Raw genomic sequence first — 12,829 nt, 5'->3', positions numbered from 1 at the left:
TCAGTTCTCCGAAAAGTCCTAACACTGTGTTTTAAAATACTTTTGCTCTGTTCAGTGCTATGTCCTGATATCTATTACATGATCATCATAAATATTGTAGCTAATATCAACAGGGAAGAGACTGCATTCTTAGAATACTTGTGTCTAGTAAATATCTTAGAGAGCTTGTCCATGTTCCTTTTTGTCCACTTTTGTTTGAGCAGAATTATTTCTCTCTCTCTCTCTCTCTCTCTCTCTCTCTCTCTCTCTCTCTCTCTCTCTCTTTTTGCAAGGTAAATGGGGTTTAGTGACTTGCCCAAGGCCACACAGCTAGGTAGCTAGGTCATTATTAAGTGTCCTCAGGTGCTCCTGACTCCAGGGCCGGTGCTCTATCCACTGTGCCACCTAGCCACCCAGAATTATTCATCTTAATATTAAATAACTCATCTGCTTTATGGATAATCCATAGCTGATATCCTAGAAATACTGAATGGCCAATCCCCAAGGACTTCATCTCTTTGGGGCTACATAACATCTTTGTGAGGTCTCTCTGAGTTTGTCTGATTTTTTTAAAGTTAGCCTACTTGCCCTAGTGAGGGGTGAATCGCAATATCCATTTGGAAGATCCTGTGTGTTTCCAGGTCCTGTGTTACAGAGATCCAGAGAACTCAATCCAGGCTGCTATTTATATCTAGAGCAGAGGTGGAAAGGAATGGCATCCCAATTAATTTCTGGGTCAAATGCCGGGTTGTTATTAATACTGAGTACCCAAGGGACCCAGAGCAGAGACACCCCTTAGTTGGAGAAGGAGGAAGTGAACTAATTTCTCATGCTACAATAAGCATCAAGACAAGGTGGTCTGGTTTCTCACCTGAAAGTAAGATTATAACTTCTAGTCCACCCCTTTGCTAGGGGAAGTTCAGTTTTGTTTTGTTTTGTTTGTGTTTTTATCATGTTTTGGGATTGGGAAAAGGTCTTACAAGTTCTTAAATAAATGGTAACCTTTAAGAAATTTTGTAAATTGTATCACTGTGAATGTTAATGTATGGTTTGCTTGACATATTTATTGGATTTTATTGAAAAAGCCCCAGTTGATTTGCTTTGGATGGTACATATTTAAGTAGAGAAAATGTCTAAGGGAAAGGGAATTTGGTTCTCCAGTTTAGTTGAAAGAATCACAACATGCCATCATCGATGCTGAAGAGCTAAAATGTGAACAATCCTTCAAGAACTTGTTATTCCTATATTAAGTATGAGCATATTTTTCTGATTGAATTCAAAGGTAGGTAGCAGTTCCATTGTGTGAACAATGATCGACTAGTCCATGAAGCTAAAAAAGTCAACATATTCAGAAGCTTGATCTCTTGCAGAAAACAAGAAATTCAACCATGGATTCGTGCGATTACTAGCATTGGAAAGGAAGAGTCAAGCTAATAGGAATGTGCAGACCCTCTAAGCCCAGCTAAGGGACCAACCTACCAAAAATTCTAAACCCAAAATGAATTTCAAGAAGACTCTGTTATATAGTCCTGTAGTTCTTAGCATTGTGAATATACCTCACTTTGTGCTTTTAACATTTTATTCAAATTTCCTATAAAAAATATGTTTATGGAGATTGTAATTTAAGTTTTTGGAGAGGAGTGGATGTTTTAATAGTTACTGTTCTGGTTCTGTCGGTCAGCTTAATTTATTCTCCTTCTCTTCCTCTTTGCAAATTGCCAAGAGCTCTTTTTGTGTTGTCTTTCCCATTAGAATATAAGCTCCTTAAAGGTAGGGACTATGCTTTATACTTATATTTGTACTCCTAGCTTTGGATACAGTGTCTGTCACAATTTTCTTGTTGTTCAGTTGTTTCAATTGCCTGACTCTTTGTGATCCCATTTGGGGTTTTCTTGGCAAAGATACTGGAGAAGTTTGCCATTTCCTTCTCCATCTGACACATAATAAGTGCATAATAAATTCTCTCTCTCTTATCTCTCTCTATACAATTGTCTCAATAAATCTTTTTGCTTTGAGCTAATTGTTCTACTTTCTGATTGTTTATGTAGAGTACACTGGTGGGGGCTTGGAAAATACAGTAGCAGAGGGGTGGCTAGGTGGCGCAGTGGGTAAAGCACCGGCCCTGGAGTCAGGAGTACCTGGGTTCAAATCCTGTCTCAGACACTTAATAATTACCTAGCTGTGTGGCCTTGGGCAAGCCACTTAACCCCATTTGCCTTGCAAAAACCTAAAAAAAAAAAAAAGGAAAAAAGAAAATACAGTAGTAGGAACTCAGAAATAGAGATAATATCTTAGAACCTCAGAGTAATTGTTGTACCACCTAACTTCAACAAGGAAACATGAGAGTTCTGAACTAGGGAGATACCCCAAGGGGACTGTGACGCTTAAAGATTTTTAATAGCTTTGAAGTGTTAGGTATTTTTGTAATAATGTCTTAAAAATATTTATGGTATATCAAAAGTATTTTTCCTTAATATAATAAAATACATATGATTCAATACTGGTGAATGCATTAGATCAATCCAGTAGAGAAGAAGAGAAATCAATCTCAAAAGAAATTATTTCTCTCATTATAGTAACAGCAAATTATTTATTGAGATGAAGATTTTCCTTTTCTGTTTCCTCTATTTCCTGAAAGCCATTGCTGATAGATAAGATTGCCCTGGGGTTATATGCTTATCCCTTCTTATTTGAGACCCCATCAATGGGAAAACCTAGATTAGCTGAATTTTAGTCCACTGTGTTCTATTCAGGCAGGCTTGGGTGGGGTAGATCTAAATTGTCTAGATGGGGGTGGTCTGGGTAGAGATGAGTAAGAGTGACATAATTAAAGTCATGACCCCTAATCCCTCATTAGAATAGACTCACCTCTCATTATAATATTCATTCTCTCAATAATTGTTAACCAATCAGAGCTGATTTCCACCTTTCAGGAATAAACACTCTTTGAAAGGATATATAAAAATTGACAGACCTCCATGATTTGTCATTGATTTATGAGAGAAAAATCAAAGACCATTTTATTAATTATCTACTAACCATTAGTAATAACATGATTAATTATCCAGAAACCATATCTCTCAAACTTTTTATTTACCACAAGAAAGCTGTACCTTGTCTAAAACTATTTTCCTGATTCTTGTCTTCCCACTAAAGGTAATATCTTCCTCTCTGCTTTGAATTCATCACCATATCTCTACCATCATGAAAAAAAAAATTCTGGACTAATCTAGTTCCTTCCCTCTTTCTCCTCTCTTTTATTTTCAGTGCCAAAGGAAGTAATCCACGCCTGCCTTTTTTGCTCCTTCTTATTCCTTCTTGCCCCAAAATCATTTCAGTATGTCTTATTTCCAATCATGGGATGAGCCAGGAGAGGAACATAGGAATCCATAGTGGGAGCTGAAAGGGACCCAAGAGATCATGTCACCCAAACCCCTCATTTTAAAATAAAAAAACTGCACGGAGAGGCTAAATTGTTTGTCACACCGGTTGTTACAGGACTAGGATTCCAGATCCAAAACTTTACTAAGTATAAGAGACAGAAAAATCTGAAATCTCACTATCTTCTTGATGATCCTAGAAATTCTAATTTAAAAGCTTCATTCCTTTAGTATAACAGATCTGAATTAAAATGAAAGTCACACTGGGAGAAGTAAAACTGGGATGAATCCTTTTATCCTTTAATGAGAATGACTTTCAGATCCTTTACCGATACCAGATTTTGATAGGAACACAGCAAAACTCTGGGAGTCTAGGGTGACAAATCGCCTCTTTCATGCCAAATGCAAGACCTTTTTCTCCACAGACTAAACATTGCCCTCGATTTAAGGATAGATTATTTTCCAAAAGGTTTAACTCAGCTGGCAGAAATCAGAACAAATTTCCCAGAAACAATGTTGAAAAAGAAATACTGCCATTAACTTCCTAGGCCATGCCCCAAAAGCCTATTTGAAAGAAAATTCTGCTGCCCCTACCTTTCTCATCTCCATTTATTTATAACTAGTCCATTCTTTAAAGCCGACCTCAAATGACAAAAGACTGCTATGAAGCCTTTCTCAAACCTCAAACTAACCTTATCACATGCTTTACTACTTTTGATAATCACCAACTTTATAAAGAATTCAAGCTTTTCAATATTCTGTATATAGATTCTGCTCTTTGCATTATAACTACAGTACATTCACCCTCCTTCCTAGCCAACACTGATTTACCAGTCAACTTGACCCACGTCTTGCCACTGGATTAAGGCTGATAACGTTGCACAGCCTTGTGTTTCACCGGAATCTGATTCACAACCAAGTCAATACATTACCCTCCTGATATCATTGAACAATATTGTCTCACTTTTCTCAAATCATAGTCTTGACTCTTTCAAAACCAGTTCAACATAATGCCCTCTACCCTTGCCCCCTTCTCCTTCTGCTATTCACCCATGGTAGGACCACTCCTACCATATTATTTCTCCACTCTTAGAACTTCTGAATATGGAAGGAAGTGATAATACCCTTGATTCCAGATGCAAAACTTTACTAAGTACATGGCATGATTTTAAAGAGACAGAAAAGTCTAAAATCTCACTAACTGCTTGCTGCTGCTAGAAATGAGCTACAGTGAAAAGAGAACCTGTAGTTAAGTCAGGAAAACCTGAATACAAATCCCCATCCAAACAACTATTAGCTGAGTACCCACAGACAAGCTGATTAGCCTCTCTCCACCTCAGTTCCCTCATTAATAAAATTAGAGCTATATCAGATGGCCTCTAAGGCTTCCAACTCCTGATCTGTGATCTGCTAAAAATCCTACTGACTACAATTTCAATTTATTTAGCTTCTGTTGAGTATTCACTATTGATTCATTTTTCTGAAAGGTTTTTCTTAGAGGAAGATTAGCTGTAATTTCTATCACCGACTACAATAGCCATGATGAAAAAGGTCATAGGTCCATTGGAACACTCAAATAATAGAAGTTCAGGATTCCTAAATTTCCAGACTATTTCATTTTTGTCTCCATAGCTAAAAATGTGATTAATAAATACTTGTTCATCATCACAATGATGTGGTATTGTGTTTTTTTAGTTTTAATAACACTTTTTAAAGAAATACTGACTGGCATGCTTACAGGTTGTGTGATCCTAAATCACTTAACATCTTAAGTGCTTCAGATAAAGAAGGGGCATTGATAAAAGATTCTCATGAGAAGCTCCTGACAAAACATGAGATCAAAGCTCTAGTTCAAAAGGGAAAAAAAAGTCATGAAAAATGCAGTCTGACAAATTCTGATTATTATTTTTTTTTTGCTCTCTAAAAGAATCCCTGCTTCCTTTTCCCTTTTCAAGGGCAAAGACTTTCAAAATCTTTGCATCTGTGACCAGATTTCTCTCAGTCACTCTTTCTATTCTCATGGGTGAATAGTTGTTCTTTATAACCACTTTCTACACATCAGACATAGTTCCTTTGTAGAGAGAGACTGGAACCCATCCCAAATCACTCAAATTTTCTTCATATCCAAATATGGGTTACTTATACCATCATCTCTCACTTAGTAAATAAACTATAGGGTCTTTCTTTATTGATTAACAGTTCAGAAGGGCTGCAGTCCAGTTTTCTCTCTGGATGTATGTACCTATTAAGAATGAATTATCCATTTACCTTAAGAAGATTGCCTTCAGGGGACCATCTTTCTACTCACATTCTGGACAGCACCACTGAGTGTGAATACCTTACAGAAAAGGATAAGCCTCTAGAAGGTTTCCATCATGGATGAGAGCCCTTATTCATGAACTTAGTTTGAGAGAACAAAAAGTAATGAATGCTGCCACATAAATTACAGACTTCTTTCTAGGAACTCCTTGCTCCTAAATCATTAGAATAATCTGTGAAAAAAGTATGTCTGAAATATCAAAGGTTGTCAGAGCTTGGAAGATGGCTAACTCCAAATTTGGGATCATTTTTTTTTTGGCAAGGCAATGGGGTAATTGTTAAGTGTCTGGGGCCAGATTTGAACTCAGGTACTCCCGACTCCAAGACCAGTGCTCAATCCACCTAGCTCCACTGGGATCATATGTTAAAACTTAATTCAGAAAGAGTTCTCACCTAGAATTTTACTGTTTAAGAAATAATAAATGACATTTGTATAGCACCTTAAATTTTTCATGTAATATTTCATTTGAGCCCAGAAACAATTCAGGGACTAACTATAAGGGTATTCCTATCCCTAATTTACAGAGGAGGAAACTCAAGCCCAGAAGAGGTAAGGGACTTACCCAAGGTTCAAATAATCATTTATTTAATTGATCAATAATCACTTTTTTAAGCACCATATATATATATATATATATATATATATATATATCATACACTTTGCTAGAGATAAAAAGACCAAAATGAAGCAGTCTATGCCCTCAAGAAGCTTGAATTCAATAAAAGGAGTCAACCTGTACAACTTTAAAGTGCATACAAAAATAAACAAAAAATAAAGGAATAGCTAGGCGATACAGTAGACAGAGTGCAGCCCTAGAATCAGGAGGATCTGACTAGTGAGTCATGAGAACTGGGGCAAATCACTTAACCTGGTTTGTCTCAGTTTCCTTATCTGTAAAATGAATTAGAGAAGGACATGGCACACCACTCCAGGATTGTTGCAAAGAAAAACCCAAATTGGTTCATGGAGTGTCAGAATATAAAGAGACTCAAAAACAAAATGGTGTTTTTTTCAACTACTACAATTTACTCTGCTTAGACGGCGAAAGTATCAAGGTAAGATTACAGCCCATGTTTTCTGACTTCAAGCCTAACATTCTACCCCTAGATACATGCCATCACAAAGTTAGATACATGGTTGATAATTTATTAAGTTATCAAATCAATATCTTAGCTGTCATTAATCAATTGCAAAAATAACCTTGAATGGTAGTTAAAATACTTTTTAAAAATGGATCAGATCAAAGCCTTTGACTTGTGATCTCTTTTTTGACAAACACTAAATCTTCAGCCTCTTCAAAGAACAGCTTACCCTGGGGGACAAATACAGCCACTTGCACAAGGTGGAGATGGGGTGCAGGTGAAGTTCATGGCCAGGTTTGTACAAGTAGTCTCACAGTTTATACCAGATGCTGGTAATTCTGGGTCAGGAAATTTGCAGTCAAAGTAGCGCTTTCCTTCTGGGCATGTATGGACTTCAAAGATAAAACAGATTAGATATTATTAACTTTAGGTAATTTACAGGTAAGTAATCACACAGAATGGTACAATTGTGTTTTAAATGTGTCTACAAAAATACCCATAGGACCCTTGGCTAATTATTACTCAGGAGATTTCATAGAACTATTCAATAATCCCATGTCTATGAAGTTTATTAACAATAATAAAAATAATAGCTAGCATTTACATAGTACTCTTAGGTTTCCAAAGCACTTCACACATAGTTTCTAATTTGATTCCCCTCAACGACTCTGTAAGAATGCTATTAATAGTGCTCCTTTTAACGGATGAGGAAACTAAGGCTTAACTGGGGAAGTAGTGTGCTCAGGGTCACATAGATAGTATTTGATGCCAGATTTGAATTTAGTTCTTCCTAATCCTGGTCCTTCCTTTGGTTCACTGTCAGCTTCCATCTAGCAATAACAACGTTAACATTACTTAACTATCATATTTTTATTCACCTTTTATATATGTGGAGAACAGGATTGAAGTTTGTGGTAATAGGCAAATTTTTTTCTGTTGGATATGAAATTCATGTATAAACTAAATAATGTGGAATTTGGTACCAGATCAATGCAATCCTATATAAATTAAAGAGGCAGTTAGGTGGCACAGTGGATAGAGTTATGGACCTGGAATCAGACACTAGCTATGTGATCTTGGGCAAGTCATTTAACTCTGTCTATCTCAGTTTCTCATCTATAAAATGAAATGGAGAAGGAATAGCAAAGCATTTCCAGTATTTTTGCTGAGAATGCCTCAAATGGAGTCCCAATGAGTTGTATATGACTGAAAATGATTGAAAAACAAACAACACATAAATAAAACCTTATGCATAGTAATCCCCCCATGTGTTTGCATCTCTCCCTTCTATGCCCCAATATTATCTTGATATTTTGTATAAATCCTGTAAGTACTTTAAGCAAATATCTACCAATAGAAGGTAAGCTCTTTGAGGGTGGGAGGCAGGGGGAATGGGGAGAAGATCCATTTTATCAATAGCTCGTTTTCTGACCAGCAAACTAAGTGAAAGCACTTAGTCCCTGAGCCAGAATGAATGTGAAAATTCTGTCAGAGTATTTCCCTTCCTTCCATCCCCTCCTGACAGTTAAGTTTCTTGAGTGCAGCTAGGGGGAAGAAATTCCCAGGAAAGAAACTCAAATACTACAAATGAGTATCTGTTCTGTAATGTCTAATTTTAGAAACTGCCTAAGGCACAGAACCATTGAGACTTGTACAAGTAATCCCATGATAGAAATGGGACTTGAATCCATATCTTCTTTACTCAAAAACCTGGTCTCTGTCCCTTCCTTTATACACAGTAGATACAAAATCAACATCATAGAACTGAATATGTGACTGCCATGAGGGTTGCAATTGCAATTCTTAAACAAAACAGAAAAATGACATTTTGATCCAGAGAAAAGCCATTTCAGTGACTCACCAACGGTAGCAGGAGAAGGTTCAGCACATTTCACTGTCCCATTTAAACACTGACTAATAAAAGTAAATAAATGATTGTTACAAGAATCAAAACTCAAATCAACTTTTCTTTTTTTGTTTCAAAAACTCTCAAATGTTCTAGAATTAGTTGTCTACACACGAGGGTGAAATTCTACACTTCAGTTATCAACAAGTAATAAGACTCGGGGCCACTTGACTAACCTTGAGGTTCTTCTCTGGTGCCTCCTTTGACACAGACACCCAGGCTCTCAAAAACTATGCCATTAGAGCATAAGGTAATTTGATAGGTCCTATCAAAAGAAAATGCTCCAAATATGGGGCCAGCAATGGATAAAAAGGAAGTACAAGAACAGCAAAAAAATAAACAATGAGGAGGAGGAAGAGGAGGAAAGAAAGAAAGAAAGAAAGAAAGAAAGAAAGAAAGAAAGAAAGAAAGAAAGAAAGAAAGAAAGAAGGAAGGAAGGAAGGAAGGAAGGAAGGAAGGAAGGAAGGAAGGAAGGAAGGAAGGAAGGAAGGAAGGAAAGAAGGAAGGAAGGAAGGAAGGAAGGAAAGAAAGAAAAGAAGGAAAGAAAGAAAGAAAGAAAGAGAAAGAAGGAAAGAAAGAAGAAAAAGATGAAGATAAAATGAAGATGAAGAAAAAGAAAAAGAAGAAGGAGGAGGAGGAGAAGGAGGAGAAAAAAGGAAAGGAGAAAAAGGGCAGAGATGGAAGGGGAGGGGTAGAGTGGAGAGGAGAAAAAAGAAAAAAGAGGAGAAGACAGGAGGGCAAGTTAGAGTCAGGCTAAGTTCTAAGTTGTTCATTATGAGAAGGCTAGCTACAGGTTATAATAATGGGGATCAACTGATTAGGAATGGTCTTATCAACATCAGTTGAGTTTCACCTACTCATTACAAGTCCTCCTAGTGCAGAATGAACATAAATACTCTTTTTAACAAAAAGTACAAAGTCCATGCATTTCTCAACATTATGATTCAGATTATTTTTCAAATTATCATATTATCACTATGTATATGACCTGAGTGTTAATAACATACTAAGAACATGTTAAAAGCCCATATCAGAAACATACCATAAGCCAGTTGGTGTGGCTACGAGCTCTCCAGGTTGATATTGACTGCCTCTATAAAGGCAATGGCAGCTAAATCTGTAAAAATCAATGTCTTAAAATTAACAACTCACAAATATGTGGATGATAATAAACAGGGTCTCAACATTACATATGAGGATCAAGTCATTTGCCTTTACATTTTAAGGTGGGCATTGTGAAATGATCATATTAACAAAGAAATAGAGTTTATGTAAGGAGTGATATTTGAAGGAAACTTTGAATTATTTTTTTTTCAAAATAAAATGTAAATGCCTTTTCATTTAGGTCCCAGATTGAATAGAAAAAGCTTCTTTGCCAGTGAATAGCCTTTTCTGCATATATGTGTGTGTGTGTGTGATTAAAACGTAATTGGACTTGAAATGTGAAGACCTGGATTCCAAACTCATCATAGGTTCGCAAAAATAATAGTAATAGAATATCAAGGGATTAAATCTGGAAGTAACAAGTCACTTAGCCTTCTCTGAGTTAGCAAAATTGAGAAAACAGATTTTAAACCACCTCCATCCATGGTTATTGTAAGGACAACACTTTGTGAACCATAAAGCACTGTCATCTGGTTAGCAGAGACACACCTTTACCCAATGGGAAATGGGAGGCATATAGAAAAAGCTAGAAGAGAATTCCTGATGAGCTCAGCAAGTGAAACCACCGATCACCAAAGGTATTTTACTAACCTATTCATTCTGATCTAGCTTGCCTTTGATTAGTCTAAGATTGAGGGTTGCCAAAAGGAATTCCAGGTCCCAACATAAACCCTAACTTTCCCAAGCTATCAATTGCAATTAGCCTGAATTTGATTAGATCTTGTTGGTACTTTGAGTTTGCTATATACAGATTTAGGAAGACAAGGGGGACCATAGATGACTTTGTTATAGGCTAAAGGCAAAATCTTGTTATAGCCTTTATTTTAATGTCATTGAATTATATCTGAGGAACTGAGAAAGTATATAGAAATCTAGACATGGAGTCAAGAGGATTTAGATTTAGGTCTTTCTACTAAACATAATTAGCTGTATTTGTGATTCTGGACAAATCCATTTAAATATTAGGTATTTCAGACAACTCTCTAAAACCATGAATTGCTCAATAGTTGATCTGAACTAAAATAGAAAGTTTGCTCAATGAATCTTCCTTCTACCACCAAAATCACAGGTCCAGTCCCACCCCTCACCCCACAGATTATTCTAGTAAATTCTTTTAGGCATAATTTTTTTTTCTATCCTAACTACTTCCTAATAGCAAACTCTATAGAGAAGTGAACTTCTGATATTGCCCTGGTAAAATCTTTTAGGAGAAATGTTGTGTCAGAAATTTTAAAAAAATCTATTATACCTAATCATTTGTCACTATGGACCTCTCCTTTTTAGGTGCAAGTAGAAGCAATCCTTAGGATGAAGCACCTGACATTTTAGCTGTAATTTTAACTCACTAAAAAGGAATTCATAAAAGAAAATCAAATAAAAATGAACAAAAATAACCTTAAAAGCTTGTGGAATCATTTTATCTGAGAGATATGGAAAGAAATCATATAGGATGCTTTTAAGATTTTTCTCTGACTTACATGGGCACACAAAAGTTAATTGCTTCATCAAAGTATTTGCCTTCTGGACAATTACAGCCTTCCACACAATCATCATCACAGATCTCCATGGAGGAAAGAGAGGCACAGGAATGATGGCAGAAGGATGAGCAGGGATGGTACAGCATGCCTTTCTGGCATACCACGGCTGAAGAGAAAGCATCACCATAAATAAGCTATTTCTACAGAGACTCAAAACATTCTCTAGTTCTTTGAACATCTTTGATTGACATGAAACATGAATGTCAGAAATAATTAGCTTCAATATACACATGAAACTTCTGGAATCTTCAAAGTTCAAGGATCACAAAAGTTCATGGATGTGAATCTTCTGTCTCCTGCCTAGCTATAAGGCTATAATGAAGACACTAGGGACAGATGTTAGCAATTTGGTTTGCAAAACATTTCCAGAAATGGAGATTCCACAACCTTTTCTGAGAGCCTGTTTTATAGTTTAGTTACTTAGATTGTCAAATTCTTTTTTAATGTTTAAATAAGCTCTATGTCACTGTAACTTGTCTTCTTGTTTTGTTTTTCCATGGAGGTAAATAACTTGGCATTATCCTTTTTTGTATAATTGTTAAAGTGAAGCCAGTGTTGGACATGTAGTTTTCAACTAAAATCACCTCCATTCCTTGGATTCTCTACTCACTGATTAAATTTTCTAACACTCTAATCATTCTATGAAGTTTCAAAACTGTCTAGTTTTTCCTAACTTTCTCTTTATGTCTTTAATTACCAGTTGGCGCAACTAGCCATTAACTTCTCCCGTTCACTAAAAAAGACCAGATTGGTATGCCCATTGGTCCATCAATCTATCAAGATTTAGAGGGAATACAGTGGAAATATTAAACTCTTTATGATTCTTAGAAAAGTGAACAAGCTTTTCCCTTTGAAGTGGATCACTTGCTACAGGAGAAGGAACAGGAAAAGAAAAAAAGTATTTTAATTAAATAAATAAGAAATTATGTACATCTTAAGGATTTGTGGGAAAAGTCAGGTGTTGAATTCAAGGAGGAGAAATTCAGGAAAAAATTGAGATAAATTTGAAGAAGGAAAATCTCCAAGCACAGATGCTACTTTTGGAACCACCTAAAAGAACGTTTCAAGAAACAAAGATAAGGGAACATTAAAAAAATGTAAAACTGGAGTTCTTGAGACTAATGAAAGGAAATAGATTAAAACTATCAAGTTTAAACCATTTACTTAGAGTTGCAATAGAAACATACACAAGTTGTGCGTGTATCTGTGTCTGTGTGTGTGTATCTGTGTGTGTGCAAATGATGAAAATCTCAACCATTACCAGAATGAAAATTAAGGGAAATTTTGCATTGAATGCAACTCTCAATGATATCTAAAAGAATAAAACAGAAACAAAGTATCATTAGATTGGAAAAGGGAAAATTCTTAGTCATCAATAAAAGGGGAATGAAGTTGGTAAGATCTAGCTCAATGAGTCTGACTGCAATTCCTAAGAATTCCAGAATGGATCATTAAAGAAA

At 36.0% G+C, this 12,829-nt stretch overlaps 1 protein-coding gene across 3 annotated transcripts in view; it reads right to left on the bottom strand.

Annotated features, from left to right (window-relative positions):
• The window catches only part of OTOGL (otogelin like), a 228,740-nt gene that overhangs the window by 154,094 nt on the left and 61,817 nt on the right, over nt 1-12,829 (bottom strand). For all 3 annotated transcript variants that reach the window (XM_074226513.1, XM_074226511.1, XM_074226512.1), the window contains exons 20-23: nt 11,310-11,475; nt 9,710-9,784; nt 8,623-8,675; nt 6,991-7,153 (exon numbers count right to left, since the gene is read on the bottom strand). In XM_074226513.1, coding sequence (XP_074082614.1) covers nt 6,991-7,153; nt 8,623-8,675; nt 9,710-9,784; nt 11,310-11,475 — 457 coding nt within the window. The remainder of the gene's footprint in view (nt 1-6,990; nt 7,154-8,622; nt 8,676-9,709; nt 9,785-11,309; nt 11,476-12,829) is intronic.

The sequence above is a fragment of the Macrotis lagotis genome, chromosome 2 (genome assembly GCF_037893015.1).
Source record: "Macrotis lagotis isolate mMagLag1 chromosome 2, bilby.v1.9.chrom.fasta, whole genome shotgun sequence".
NCBI classification, from domain to species: Eukaryota; Metazoa; Chordata; class Mammalia; order Peramelemorphia; family Peramelidae; genus Macrotis; species Macrotis lagotis.
Note: the sequence above shows the minus strand (reverse complement) of the source record. Positions and strands in the feature narration are given on the sequence as shown.